The sequence below is a fragment of the Talpa europaea genome (genome assembly GCF_964194135.1).
Source record: "Talpa europaea genome assembly, chromosome: 3".
NCBI lineage: Eukaryota > Metazoa > Chordata > Mammalia > Eulipotyphla > Talpidae > Talpa > Talpa europaea.
The window spans coordinates 150,474,541-150,489,470 of record NC_140069.1 but is presented as its reverse complement, the minus strand read 5'-3'; the positions used below and the strand labels follow the sequence as shown (position 1 = coordinate 150,489,470).

At 69.5% G+C, this 14,930-nt stretch overlaps 1 protein-coding gene across 1 annotated transcript; it reads right to left on the bottom strand.

Annotated features, from left to right (window-relative positions):
- Positions 1–316: 316 nt before the first annotated feature.
- Positions 317–11,844, bottom strand: EN2 (engrailed homeobox 2; the record flags this gene model as incomplete). The annotated part of the gene is given in 4 exon segments (XM_084230753.1): positions 317–1,053; positions 3,824–4,330; positions 4,333–4,343; positions 11,816–11,844. Coding segments are annotated over 4 exon segments (864 nt in total). The 3' UTR covers positions 317–736.
- Positions 11,845–14,930: the final 3,086 nt, after the last annotated feature.

The window sequence follows — 14,930 nt, the reverse complement described above, 5'->3', positions numbered from 1 at the left end:
TTAAAAAAAAAAAAAAAAGGAAGGAAAGGGGAGGGAAAGCTCCCTCGGGAGCCCTCGGGAGGGGCCACAGGAGAGTCCCTGGGCCTGGCTGGAAGGACAAGGGTCACCCCACCAAGCAGGGCCTCGGGCCGCGGGGGGAAGCAGCTGGGGTGGCAGGGAAGCCGCCGGCCTGCCAGGCACAGGCCGCCGAGGCTGGCGGAGGAGGGCGAGGCGCAGGGAGAGCCGCAGGCCTGGGCGGGCCAATGCAGGGCTCTGTCCCACCACCGCGGCCCCCGCAGGGCCCAGCGCCGCCCGGGCGAGGCGCTCACCACACCCACACGGACAAAGTGGCGGAACTCACAGACCAAGTAGGAGCTATTTATTCGGTTCACAGTCGTGTGAAATGCAGCAATAAAAATCTTTGGACTTCAGCAAGTTGTTTTAAATTTTTTCTTCTTTTGAAATAAAAAAAAAAAGTGTCCGATGTCCCGTCGTGGAGATTGGGGATTAAAAAAGATGAAGCCCTAAGCAGCCCCCTTTGCAAAAAAAAAAAAAAAAAAAATCTTAAAATTAGCATAACCTCATTCACACAAAAAACTCAAAAAATATCGTATCGTATCGTCAGATATTCGGGATTTGACACCACCTGTGAATTATGTACAGAGTATTGCAGAACCGTGGCTGGCGCGCTGCTCCGCGGTGGGTGCTGGTGTCCTGGGTGGCCCGGCCGGGGGCCGAGGCGCGGCCGGCGCTACTCCTACTCGCTGTCCGACTTGCCCTCCTTGGCCGTGGTGGAGTGGTTGTACAGCCCCTGCGCCATCAGGTGCACGGCCAGCGTGTTCTTGCTGCCCGTGGCCTTCTTGATCTTGGCCCGCTTGTTCTGGAACCAGATCTTGATCTGGGACTCGTTGAGGCTGAGCTCCTGGGCCAGGCTCTGGCGCCGCTGCTCCGTCAGGTACCTGTTGGTCTGGAATTCGGCCTTGAGCCGCTGCAGCTGCTCCGCCGTGAAGGCCGTGCGCGGACGCTTGTCCTCCTTGTTCGGGTTCTTCTTCTTTGGTTTGCGAGACCTGGGGCCTGGGGGGGCAGGGGACAGAGTGGACACGGGTTACCAGGGCTCTGGCCACACCTGGCTCCAAAGGGGGTCCTCTGATGGGCGGGGCTGGACGTGCCTGCCCAAGGCCACTGGGCTGCACAGACTCTGGGACCCGCATAGAGGGGATTTGGGTGCAAGAGGGAAAGCGGGGGACGGTGCGAGGGGGTGGGAGAGGGCAGGCTCTGTGCGGAGGCCACCACGGACCAGGGCTCGAAGGAAACCTACTCAGCCCAGTGTCCAGAGCCCTCCCTGGGTTCTGCCGCAGGATAAGGCTGGGGGCAACTGGAGAGAGGGGTGGAGGGGAGGTTGGAGGGGGCAGGGAAGGCAGAGATGCAGAGATACTCTGAGGGTCTGGCAGGACCCCCACAGGGGATACCCCACAGGGCGCCAAGGCCCGGGGAGCCTGGGGCAGGTGGATCCTGAGAACTGGAGGGGCCCAGAGGGTGACTTTCCCCAACCAGCCTGTGGGTCCAAGTTCATTGTTACTTGCAGGACTGGGAACACTGGCCTCTGCGGGGGAGGGGGAAGCACTGAGCCACTGGCAGGTCTCTTTGGGCCCGGGTCTCCCAGGAGAGGGGAGGGGACCCTTCCTGTGAGTGCCGACTGCCGCTGCCTGTCGCTCAGCTCCCGCCTGGGGCAACCTCCCTGGAGGCCTGGGGCGAGAGCTCCTCTTCAGAGCCTCCCCAGGTACACCCGCCCCACCCAGGGTCGAATCTCCCACCCATGGCCTCCTCCCAGCACGTGGCCCTGCCTGAGGTCAGTGTGGGAGACAACCTCCCGGTGTAAGGCTCCAGCACTGGCCACAGGCTGGGCGCCAAATGGGGAGGAACGGGGAGCGAGGCCTCCATGCTCCCTGTCGGGTTGGGCTCAGCCTCCCCAGGGTATGGAGGGGGGAGGAGGCACCGAGGCCTCTGGGGGGCCAGGTCCAGACCGCTCGCCTGGGTCTTTAGTCTGGGTGGTGTGGGGATGAACTTTGGGGCGCACCCGTGTTCCAACTTCTTTCCAGTCGCCTACAGCGGCAGCCCGGGAAGGCCAGATACCAGCCCCCAGGTCCTCTGGCCCCCCCCAGCCGGCTCTGCATCCTGCAGGATCAGCCCCAGGGGTGCACCCCCAGCCCAGGAGGTAGAAGGCAAGAGAGCAAAGGGTCCGGACCATCCCCAGGCCGGCCCAGAGCCTTCTCCCACCCAGTGCTCTCTCCCAGAGCTTTCCCGAGGCAAACTCCAGAGAAGGGCTCTGAGGGCCTGGGCCAGCACTCCCCGCTCGGGAGCACACCCGACTCACACCGGCCGCACAGCTCCCTCCACTGCCCAGCCACCTGCTCCGCAACCTCCGGAGCAAGCACCGGGCCTGGGTCGCGGCCACCAACTCTGGGGGGGCATTAGAAGGTAAGGAGATGGCGCCGCGAGGCCTCCAGAGGCCCACAGACCCAGCCTTCTGCTCCCTCCCCACGGCGCCCAGGCTCCATTCTCTCCTCTCTGCCCAGGCCCTCCCTGCCCCCCAAACTCTCCAGGCCCTGCGCCCGCGTTACGGCACACACGAAACGGTCCTCAGAAAGACACGCACCAATTGCATGGAAAGAAAACCTCCCTAAAATCAGAATTTTGAGCTCCCTTTCTGTCTTGATTTTTCTTTCAAACTGCAAAGACACTCGGGGCCCCGGGAAGCAGAACCAAGCCGCTGCGGGAGAGCCGCCGGCCGCCTCCTTCTCAAGCCCGGCCCGAGCGAGCGGGACCCACGCTTCCCCGGGAATTTTTAACATCCAGGAGGGCGCGGGGCCCGCCGGGCGGCTCGCGGGTCTGGGGCCCGGCCCGACTGCCCCCCGCACAAAGCCGGCGGCTCCAGGCTGGCCCCATTGTGAGCCGCTATGTTAATTAAATATTAACAAAGGAGGAGGCAGAACAATGGAGCAAATTTCAAATCTAGCTGGAGAAATTTGGGTTTCGCCAGACACGCACGCTCCTGCAGGGGCGGGCAGGGGCGGCAGGGGCGGCCGTCGCGCGGGGACGGAGGGAAGGACCCGAAAACAGTCGCGCCCGGGGCCGGGTGTCCGGCCTCGGCGGCCAGCGCGGGGCAAATGGAGTCCGCTGCTAATGGCGGTTCCCAGCTCGGACCGGCCTGCGGCGCGGCGGGCGAGTCCACACGCGCGCGGACGGGCGCAGAAGCCCCAGTTCCAGGAAACACCCAGGGGCTGCGGCCCGCGGGCTCCCGCCCGGGCGCCGCCGCCGCGCTTCGTCCCACCCGGAGCAGCCGCGGGAACCCCGGCCCCGGCGGGCCGCGCTCCTGCGGGCGGGCGCGAGGTGGGCGCCGGGCCCCGCCGCCGGGCAGGCGACCCCGGGGCGCGCAGGCCGCGCTGCCCCACTGCCCTCCGCGGCGCCCGGCCGGCCCGGGAGCTGTCAGCCGCCCCCGCTGCTCCCGGACCCGGCGCCGGGCGGGCCGGGCCGGCTGCGGGCGCGCGGGGGAGCCCGGAGGAGCCCGGAGGAGCCCGGAGGGGCTGGGCGCGCCACCCCGGCCCGCGCCTCCGCCCGGCCCCCGCCTGCCCAGCTCGCCTCCGGCCGGGAGCGGCGGGCGCGGGTCTGCGCGGAGGCCCCAGCAGCGCGCGCGGAGAGGCCCGCGGCCCGCGGCCCGGGAAGTCCGCAGCCCCCGCCGCGGCCCCGCTCCCTCCCCGCCCGGCCGGCCGGCCCGGCGCGCCCCGGGTCGCCGCGCGGCGTCTTTGTGTGGGGGGGCCCGCGCCCCGCGCCCGCGCCCGCTCACCTGACGAAGGCCGGTCCGAGTAGCGCGTGCAGTACACCCAGGCCGGCCAGAGCATGGGCTGCGCGCCCAGGGCGGCGCCGGGCTGCGAGCTGTCCGAGTCCGAGCCCGCCGCGGGGTCGCCGCCGCGCGCGCCGCGGGCCTTGAGCGCCCCGTCCGGGGGGCCGCGGGGGTCGCCGCCTTTGCCGGGGCCGCCGCCCTCGCCGTCCCCGGGCGCGTCGCCGCCGCCGGCCGGGCCCGCCGCGCAGGGCGCGCTCGGCCGGGGCTGGCGGCCGGGCCCCGGGGGCGGCTCCGCGCCGCCCGCGCCGCCCTCCGCGCCGCCTCGTCCCCCCGCGCCGGCCCCGCGCGGCCCCGCGTCCTTGCGCCGCCCGAACTCCGGCCGCAGGATGTTGTCGATGAAGAAGTTGGTGACGCGGGGCGGGAGCGGGGGGTCGCCCGGCGCGGGCGGGGCCGCGGGCCGCAGCAGCGCGCGCCGGCGGCCGGTGTCCGCGTCCCCCGGGCCGCCGCCGGGGCTGAGCCGCCCCTCGGCCGCCGCCCCGCCGGGCGGGGGCTCCCGCCCCTCCATGCCGCGCCCCGCGCGCCCGCTCAGCCCTCGGCCCGCGCGCGGCCGGCCCGCGCCCCTGCCCCGCCGCGCCTCCCGAGGCCGCGCGCGGCGGCCGCCGCCAGGGCTGGGTCCGGAGCGGCCGGTCGGGAGCGCCGGAGCCGCCCGGCTAGACGGCCGCTACGGGCCCGCGGGGGCCGGGGGCGCCGCCGGGGCTGCGCGCTGCGCCGCGCGAGCGGCCGCCTCGGGCTCCGGCGCTGCCGCCGCGGCCGCCCGGGGCCGGCGCCGCGCGCATGCAGGCAGCGCCCCTCCGCGCTCGCGCCCGCCCGGGCCCGCCCGGGTCGCCGCCGCCGCCCGCCCGCCGCCGCCTGCGCGCCCGGCCGGCCCTCGAGGGTGCGGGGCGCGAGCGGTCAGCGCGCCCGCCGCCGCCTGCTCGCTCATGGGCGCCCGCGGGGCTCCCCGCGCCCGGCCGCCGCCCCGCCGCGGGCCCCGGCGCCCCGCCGGAGAGCGGCCGCGCCCCCGCCGAGCCCCGCCGCGCCCCGCGGCCCCAGGCGCATGGGGAGCGCGGCGCCGGGCCGGGCCGGGCCGGGCCGGGCTGGGCCGCCGCGCTGCTCGCCGTCCGCGCCTCGCTGCGCCCGCGCCGGACCTCCCGCCACTCGCGCGGCCGAGACACTTTCGCTCCGGATTTTTGTTCGTATTTTTAACCGACCCCGCGAGTGACGTCGCGGGCCCGGCTCCGGGACACGTGCCTCGGGCCAATGGCCGGCGCGCCGCGCGCCCACGTGACCCCCGCGCGGGGACCCGCGCCGCGCCCCGCCCCGCCCCCCTGAAAGCGCCGCCTCCGCGGGGCGCGTGCGGGAGCCCCGGCCCGGCCCGGCCCGGCCCGGCCCGGCCCCGGCCCCGGCCCCGCGCCCGGCCCGCGCCCCACCCCGCGCTGGCCTGGCGGCCGGCCACCCCGGCGCGCGTGGGCGCGGCGCCCTTCGCGAGTCCACACCGCGCCGCGGGGAGCGTCCCACAATCCCTTGCTCAGAATGCATGAATGATACCACACGAGCCGAGCTGTCGAGATACAAAGGGACGCCGGGCCGCTCCGCGCGCGGGGGACACTCACGTCCGTCCGGCCGGCGGGGCCGGCAGCTCCGTCCTGGCCGCGGCGGGGCCTCCCCGGCTCTGCCGGGCGCGCGCGCGCAGGGAGGCGCGTGCGGACGCGCGTGGACCAGCCGCGCCCCCCGCGTCGCCCCGGGCGCGGGAGGAGGACGGCTCGGCGCGGGCGGAGAAACCCAGGCGCTGGGCCCGGAGCCCAGCCCGCTGCTCCGGAAGGAGAGGGGCGGCCGGGGCTGCAGAACCCTGGGGAGAAAAATGCCCCACCCGGTGCTCCCCCAGCGCCCCCGGCCGCGTCCCCCTCGCTGGCCCCGGGGGGCTGCCAGGCCACCCCACCATTACTGGGCCTTAAAATTCTTTCAACTAGTTTCACCGCGAGCAGGACCCGTTGGAGAAGAGAAGGAGATGCCGGAGGCGGGGCGCTCTGTCTCCCCTCCCTCTGGCCCTGTCCCCTCTGAACGGCCCTCCCGCCGTGACGCTGACGGGGTGTCCCCCTTGAACTCCGCTCCCCTTTCTCGCCCTTCTCCCTCGGGTCCTCCCTGTGGTCCCCGCGGAGGCAGGCAGCCCACCAGCACCGCGGCCGGCACGCCTGTCCATCATCTAAAATGCATTTTTATGGAAATGTGTGAACTTTGAGAAACATCCAAAAGGGCAACTCAGGGCACAGAGCATGGACACAAAAGGCCCTGGGTGGACAGCGAGTGGGGAGCCCTGTGCCCCAAAGCTGCGGCCTGCAGCGGGTCAGCTCCAGGCCCCGGGGGCCGGGGGAGGCTGCTGGGCGAGAGGCTGGGTCAGGCGTGGGCGGCTTGTCCCGGGCCACCTGGGGCTTCAGAGGCCCGGAGCCAGGGCTGCCACCTCCCTTCCCCTCCCAGGCCTGGCCTGGCCAGCAGCCCTGCTCTGCTGCAGAGCAGACCAGGCTGCTACCAAGGGGCTGCTGGGGGCAGGGACCCAAGGAGGGAGGGTTGGGAGTCGCCTGGCCACAAAGGGTGGCAGGACCTGGCTGGGCGAGGCCTCCTGAGTGCTGGGGAGGCTCAGCCACCCTCTGTGCATCTCAGGCCGATGGGGAAGCCACTGCTCACTTGGGGCCACTCACTTCTCGCTTCCTGTGCCCCTCCACTGCCCCCATTTGGAGGGGGCACATGATGGCCACAGGGTCTGGCCAGGCACACCTGCCAGGGGGCCTCCCTGGGCCTGAGAAAATGGCACCCCACAGCCTGCCTGTCCCTGGGGAACTGGGGCTGGCGAGGGTCCGTGGGCACTCCCTGTTGACACAGGCCTGGGCTTGGGAGGGGAGTTGCCTGCGACCCTGAGAGCCCCGGTTCTCACCGGGCAGGCCGGGGACACGCTGCCGCTGCGGCTAAGCGGGAAGTGGGTGGACAGAGGCACAAGGCCATGTTGCCCCGCAGCCCCCCAGGCTCCTTTCTCCCTGCGTCCCCTGGAAAACTGCCGGGTGGTTCCTCAGAAGGATTTTCAATCCTGCAGCGGCATCAGCGGAGCCCAGGATGGGGGACCTCGCCCGCGCTCTTTCATCAAGTGTGGGCTCGGCAGACCAGGGCGGCAGAGATCCGAGCAAAGCCGCCTTCTCCCGGCAAACCCAGTGCCCGGCGAGCGGCAGCCCGGGACCCCTGGCACCAGGCGGCTGGTCAGGCAGGGACTGAGGGGCACCCCCCGGCCATGGAGCAGGAGCAAGAGGAGGAGGGACGGAGAGGGACGAGGCCGTGATGCGAGGAGGCTGCCGAGACCCCAAGCCCGGCCACACCAGAACACGATTCCCAGGAAGAGCCCCTCGAGCGCTGGCACCTTCCGAAGAGCCATGGCGAAGGGTGGGGGGTCCCGCCGAGCTGCAGACAGTTGGTCTGTGTCCAGGGAATCCTGTCCCACAGGCAGAAGCCCCCGCCCAGCCTCCACACCCGGGGCCAGCCCCCGCCTCCAGGCTCTGCGCCCGCCTGGCTGTGCTTTCCCGGGTGCAGCGCGGCCGAGCCTCCATCGCGCGGAGATGCCCGCCCGCCGCCCGGGGCCTGGGGCCGCTAGAGCCGCTCGCCCTTCCCGCTCACCCACGCCCGGCCGCTGCCCGGTGCTTCTGTGCGGCCCGGCCCACGGCCAGTTGCCTCCCCGGAGCGCGGGGCAGGAACAACCCTCCTCGCCCGCAGCGGAGGAACGAGCCCGCGACCACCCCGCGACCACCCGCTTCCAGAGAACCCGCCTCGCCCGCCTCGGCCTCCGACAAAGAGGGGCTGGGAGGGCCGGGAGGCCGCTGCAGACCCCGCGGGTGCCAGTGTCCACACCACACCGGCCTTGCCGCTGAGTGCCACCGGCCTGCAGGGCGGTGCGGATCCCCCTCCTGTTTGCTCTTAAAACAAGGCGGGAGGAGGGTGACCTCTGCGGCCCGCGCCCCTGCCCCCACACGTCTCTGGGTGGGCACGGACCCAGGCAGGAGACCAGGCAAGGTGAGCGCCTCGCTGGCCACTCCTTGCTTTTGGTGGGCAGACACCAAGGTGGACTCTCCACCCCAATAAAACCCCGCCTGCGGGCTGGCACCCCTGACCGGATCCGAGTCCAGCACAGCCGGGGAATTGGGGTCCAGTGGGGAGAAGCTGGATAGGAGACTCCCCTTGGCTCGGGGTGTGCTGCCTTGACCCCACCAGCAGACAAAGGCTGAAAGGACTGGCCTGGGGGCCGGGGTGGTGGGCAGGGGTGGGGTGGGAGGGAGGCTGTTCTCACTTCCCATGGCCCCTGGTCTGCACCCACCTGCCTCCCTGGGGGCCAGGGCAGGGAGGCTGGGGTTAGGAACCACTTCTCAGTCACCCCTGGAAGGAAAGGGTTAAACTGAGCTGTGGTGGCCTGAGGCTGGTGGGGTGGGGAGGGGGTGATACTGGACCCTGCCCCTCTCCCAGCCCCAGGCAGTCAGGGGGCGCCTGGCCCTGGGAAGCCTGAGAGTTGGAGCTAGGGGTGGTGGGCAGGGGCTTTGCCAGTCTGGGCCCAGCTCAGCCGAGTCCCCACCTATCGTGGGGGTGCGAAGGCATTGAGGGGCCCCACCAGGCCACAGGAGGGGCCCCAGTGCCGCCTCAGGACTGGCCCCGGGGAGCTGCAGAGGCATGCCAGGGCTGCGGGGCTCCTGGGGCTGGAGACGGAGGTGGAGATGTGTCCTTACCTGGATGCCCCCAAAACAAAGGGGCCTGGAAGCTGGCTCAGCCGTACCCCACCCCAGACTCACTGCTGTCTGGTCTGGGTGCCGGCCCCCAGCCTCCCTTCCCGGCTCCCAGCCTCCCTGGGCATTTCTCCAGGGTAGGGAGAGTCTTGCCTTCAGTGACCTTGCATTCTTTGGGGCGCCCCTTGCGCCCTGGGGAGCCCTTTCCTGCTCTCACCATCTCACTGCTAGCCTTAATCCCAGTGCCTTCTGGAGCCCCCTGGAAGCCGGCGATTGCACTGGCCTCCGGTGCTGGGCTGGTGCCGGGTCTCCCCAGGCGAGCCCTGCGGGGTGGGGTGGGAGCTCCAGGCTCGCAAGGTCTCCTCAGAGGCCACCCAGAAGGAAGTGACGCATTCCGAACCATCTTCAAGGTAGAACTCGTTGGGCAAAGAACGTTGCAGGTGGCACCCATGCCTGGAGCTGCTAAGCCCCCAACCCAGAAGTGGGGTGTGCAGAGGCAGAGGGAGAAGGAAATCAGCCCCTCCCGGGCGGCTGCGGCCAGCGGCTGGGGGGGGGGCCAGTCTGCCCTCCCTCTCGCTTTTGATCTTCTACCTCTGGGAGGAAGACGCGCCTTCCAGCGGCCCCGGGGCTCCTTCTAGTCCCTTTCCCTAAGGTCACGGGGGACTGGGGGGGGGCCAGGGCAGTGGACACACGGACGCTGCTCTGCTCTTCATTCTTTCTCGGGAATCCCCCAGTAGCCGGAGCTTCCGAGTCCTCCGCAAGGTCAGGTTTAGTGAGACCCCCTGACGCCGGCCCAGCCCCGCCCTCCCGCCCTCCCCGGAGCTGCCGGCCAGCGCCAGCCGCAGGAAAATGGCCTCAGCCCTCGGCCTCCAAGGGGGAGCCTGGGGGAGCCCCGCGCAGAGGCCCCAGCTGCGAGCCGGGTGAGTGGGGGGATGTTCTGTTCTAACGCGCGCTGGCCAGAGAGCAGTTCTTCCTGCCGTTATCAAATAGAGTTTTATCAGCCATGAAAGGGGGAAACTGAATTGAGAATTACGTGAAAATCGCCCCGACCCTTGGTGAAATTACTGGTCACTTCCCCTGACTCCAGCCAAGCTGGTGTTTTCTGCAGCGCGGCCATCTGGTGGGTGAAGTTCTGATGCGTCCAGCAGGGCAGGGGTCCAGCCACTTCCCGGGCCGGTACAGACGGGCCACCACGGGGGTCACCGCACAGAGCAAGGCGCTTCCAGGTGAGCTGCTGGGGTGGGCCTGGGACAGGGGTGGTGCCTCCCGGTGACTCCTGCAGGGCAGCATCCGGGAGGGCCAGCCCCCGTGCTGGGCAGCTGCCGGGTCTGCTCCATCGGGCTGCTGGGCTGGAAACACCTCAGCTCCCCTGCCTGCCCTCCCCAGGCCAGCCTTCCGCCCTCACGCACTCTCCTAGGGAGAAGCCCGGCAGAGCTAGTGTAGAGTTGAGGCGCATGGGGAGGACTCTCTTTCCCGTCCAGACACCCTCCCCTGCAGTCCCTGCGCGTGTGCGCACACACACCCCCCAGCAACTCTGCACACAGCCTGATCCTTGTGCTTCATGCGATGGCATTTCAGGGGCTGTGTGTGTAGGTGTGCGTGTGCGCGTGTGCGCGTGTGCACATGCGCGCGTGTGTGTGCCGTATCGGTCAGTGCCCTGGACTCCCCTCATGCTGCCAGCGAAGTTCAGGAACCCTTCACCACGTGGGCGATCGGCGCAGGCCAGGAGAGAAACGGATCCGGGCGGGAATCCCCACACGCGGCCATGCCCTCAGATTCCTGGGGACTCGCGCCTCCTTCCAGGGCAGCAGGAAACGCGAGGAGCCGTCCTAATTAGCCGCCTGCTGCAGCGCTCAGCCTGCTCCGCGTGTCACCCACGTTACAGATGTTGCCCCACACACCTGGGGGCAGGACCCCAGGCGTCCTGGGGCTGCGCGTGGAGCAGATGTGCGCGGAGGGCAAAACCCGGGCTCCCCAGACAGCAGCACACTTGGGAAGCTCAGGCTTCCTGTTTTGGTTGCAAGGTCCTCTGCGCCTCCTGCAAAGCAGCCACGAAAGCCGGCCCTGAAAATGGAATGCGAGGCCTGGCTGGGGTGGGGGCTCCTCGCAATTGCCCGCTGGAATGGATTTCAAATCCAGAAGGTGCCCCAAAGAGCCCGAGCCTGGCTGCGCAGGGTGCAGCCTGTCTGCTGAGGGGGGATCCTCTCCGCAGAGGGAACAACTTGGGGAAAACAAAATCGAGGAAGGGGGTGCCCTCCCAGCCAGGGCGCAAGGAGAACCCTCTCGGGAAGCGAGGGCCTCTCCAGGCACATCGGGTGGGCCCTGCGTGGGTGGGTGAGCATCCCCTTAGCCCTGAGAGGGGGAGGGGCACCCCGCCCTGCCCCCCGCGCTCCACAGGCCACCTCTAGAGTGTCTGGGCAAATGGGGGGCAGGTATTTCCTGGTGTGAGGCCCCAGGGACAATGCCCCCCTGGGTGCGCCAGCCTGGTGGAGCCCAGGACGGGGAGCTGCTGTCTGTGCGTGGGAGTGGATGGGCGTGGGTAGGCCCCGGGGTGACCGGGTGACCTGGTGTCTGGCTTCCAGAATTAGCAGCCTCCGCCAGGGCCGCCACCCAGACTCCCCTGCCCACCTCGCCCCGCATTGGCTGGGTGAGGGGATCCCTCCCTCCCGGCGCTTCCAAGAAGGCCCCGCAGGTTCCTTCCCAGCATCTGGGAAAGTGGCCCCTGCCTCCCGTCCCCCAGGCAACGGATAAATGAAAACCCCAGGGCAAGCGTGGTTTTGGGGGTGATTCCTGGTGCCCTGTGGGGCTGCACCAAGCCTGGGGAGAGGGTGAGGTGGCGCTGAGGCTGCGGCACCGCCGGCGCGGGGGAGGGGCTGCGCTCTGAGCCCAGCCGCTCCAGCCGCTCGTCTCCCTGCAAGGAGGCGGCCTCGCCCGTGGACACTTCTGGCTCCACAGGCAGGCCCAGGGGTCAGCTCAGCTCCACGAAGCTGACTCCTAGGCGGCGAACTTCTCCAGGGGACGGCCTGTCCTCCCAGCTGCCCCGGGTCCCAGCCCAGCGGCCGCTGGCCAGGCGGAGGGCGCAGAAGGAGCCAACCCCTCCCGGGCGTCCAGCCCCCGAGGAGCGAGGAGCGCGGCCCGGGCTGGGGCGCAGTGGGGCCGTGGGGCGCGGATTTGTGAGTGAACCTCTGAGCTCTTCGCAGCTCACCGATCAGAGGCCGCTGGCCCCGCCGACATGGTCCAATGAGCCGCTGCAAAAAGCGCTTAGCGACAAAGCGGGGGCACCAGCACCCGGGCACCGGCACCCGGGCACCGGGACTCAGCTGCCCAGCGGGAGGCAGGGGCGAGCCAGGCAGCTACTTCAGAGCCGCGGGCCAGAAGGGTAGCTCGGGAGCAGGGCCCCAAGCTGCTCCCGGCACCCCCAAGCCCAACGCCCAGAGAGACCCCAGCTTCCGGGGCCCGGCTGGGGCCTTCCTGGGGGACACCCTGGGCCACCCCCCGGCGGGGCCACCCCCTGGCCGACCCACCACTCCGCAGGGCTCCCCCGGCCCATGGTCCGGCCACTGGCTCCTTACACCACTGCTCAAAAAGCAAAAAGCGCCCCCTTTCAATCTAAAACCTGCCCTGGTTTCCCCACCGGCTCCCCGAGGCTGGGGGAGGGGGCAGCCGCCTCAGAGAGGGACCTGCCAGCGAAGTGGCCCCCGCCCCGCCCCGCGCTGCCGCTATGGCCTTCCTGCGGCGCCCCTGGAGGAGACACGGTCCGGCGCCGGCAGGCCCCCCAGCCTTCCCCCCTCGCACGTTTTAAAGGAGACCCTGCTTCCCCAGGGCAGGGAGGGCAGGAGGGGACGCTGTGGGGGAGGGGAGCTGCTTCAAGGGAAGGGAGAGGGGTCAGAGGTCAGGAGGGATTATGGCTCGGTGACCCCTCTCATCCTCCCCGCCCGGAGAGGAAGTAACTGAAGCAGGGGGTCTGAGCAGCTTTAAAAAACGGAGTTTGGGGGAGGGTAGTGAGCCGAGGCAGCCTGAGAAAGTCTCCCAGAAATCCAGGTCAGAAGGGAGGAGACAGCACACGCGGGGCGCACAGCCAGGGGAAGGCCCGGCTCCTCCCCAGACCTGCCCCGCGGGTGCCGGGCGGGCGCCCCCCTCACCCTCCCAGGCCCGCGGGCTCCCTCCGGGTCTGGGGCTTCCAGCCCGGCTCCTCCCGGCCTCCCCAGCACCCCCGGAGCTGCGAGCTGCCTGCCGCCACAAGAGGGGGACGCTGAGGTGTGGGGACGTCCCAAAGCGGAGCAGCCAGCGGTGACCTGATGGCTTTCCACTGCGGGAGGCGGGAGGTTGCCCGGCGCCGGCCTCCCACCTGCACCTGCGCCCCAAGGGGGCGTTGAAACGCAAGGGTCCAGGTGGCTCCCGGCTCCTGTCCCCTGAGCCCCAGCCGCTCCTTCCCTGCTCGCCCAATGCCCCCTCCACGCCCCTAGGGGACAGTGTGATGCCTCGGCGGCCTGGCCCTCCCCCCCACCCCTGCATGGCCGTGGGACCCGCGCATCTTCACTCCCCGCAGGTTGGCCCTCAAAGAGTAGGTCACGCGCTCTTTAGCTCGGCCTGCAGCAGCGGATTCCAAGAACACCGGGTGTCACACGCAGGCCCAGCAAGGCCCCGGGCACGCCAAGGCGCCCTGGCCAGGAGCTGACCCCACCCCCGTCCCCGCTGGCCCCGCGGTCTCCTTGTGGGGCTTTAGCCTGAGTCCTGACCGCTGGGGCACCGCCCTGGGGACCCTCGGCACCTACGGAGGCCTTTCCCGGAGTCCCCGGTGGCTGCTGACTTCGGAATCGAAATGGCTGACGCTCCAGTCAACTCATGTTCAGTGACAATAAAAGCCCCATCACGTTTACTTAGATAGCACATTTTCATGAGCATTTACCGCATTTCCCAAACCGATGATCAGAAAAGTAGCGCCGTCGGGAAGTTGTCAGGCTGACAGCCCTGGATGTGGGTCTTCCAGAATTTTCCTTTCCACTGGGAAGCTCAGACGTCCCACCGGCGGCAGCTGCCCGTTGCCTTGATGTGACTTGGGGAAGGTGGAACCTCATCCCAGGGACCGCGCGTCCGCCACAGGGACTTCGGGTGGAACAGGCTGTGTGCAGAGGCCGGGCCCTGGGCCTGGGGCCTGTCTGTGCACAGCGGAACCCCGTGAGCGGCACCCACAAGGGGAGACGGGGCACGGCCGAGAGAACTCAGAAAAGTCACACGGAGGCGGCCGTGTCTTCTGCACAAACCGTGACCACAGTGCGGCTGTGGCCAAGTGCCCTGCCAGCGCCTCACTCCAGCTCCCCTGTGCTCCCGCATGCTGGTGGCTCACAGCACACGGGGACTCAGCCTGGCCGCCTCTGACAGGGGCTGGGGGACCTCCAGGAACTGTGGACCTCGTTCTCAGGACTGCTGGACTGCACAGTGATGGATGGAAGGATGGTGGATGGAGGATGGATGGAAGATGGATGGGTGGATGGAGGATGGATGGATGATGGGTGGTGGATGGGTAGATGGATGGATGATGGATGGATGGATGGTGGGTGGATGGATGGTGGATAGGTGGATAGATGGATGGGTGATGATGGATGGGTGGTGGATGATGGTGGATGGTGGACAGGTGGATGGACAGATGGTGGATGATGGTGGATGGATGATGATGGATGGGTGGATGGAGGATAGATGGATGAGGGTGGATGGGTGGTGGATGGATGGGCATGCGCTCTTGCGTGGTGAAGCAGGACCCAGAGGCCCACGGCCTCACCAGCACTCTGGCCCCAGGTGCACTTCAGGGCTGGGTGATGAGATTTCCTTCCCTTTCAAGGTCCTCGCCCGCCACTGGGTCCCCTGGCCTGCAGCTCAGCCAGCTCTGTTCTCCGCTGGCTCATGAACCCCTGGGTGCAGGTGGGGTTCACGCCCTTTCCGGGGCCTCTGGAGGGAGACAGTCCCCCACAGACACCTGTGTGATCGGCCACCACAGTGTGGGCATCTGAGCGTGTCCCCAGGGGCAGACTTGGGTACGTGACAGCAGCGACAGTGGCACCTGCTGATGAGGGCTGTGTCCCTGCGCTGTTCCAGAACCTTCCATGATGGGAGTCCTTTGGCCCCGAGAGCAACTGGGCCGCGCGGTCAGGAGCCTGACAGCAGGGACCTATGACACCCTCCGGGCAAGGCCGCCGGCCGAACCTGTGGGCTCCAGCCCTCTGGGCCCTCCCTGCCGGCTCTGCGCCACCATGGATGGAGATGCCCCTGCAGCGAGGTGGAAGAGGTTCCGCTGAGGGCTCGTGGGCTGGGGGCTATCCACC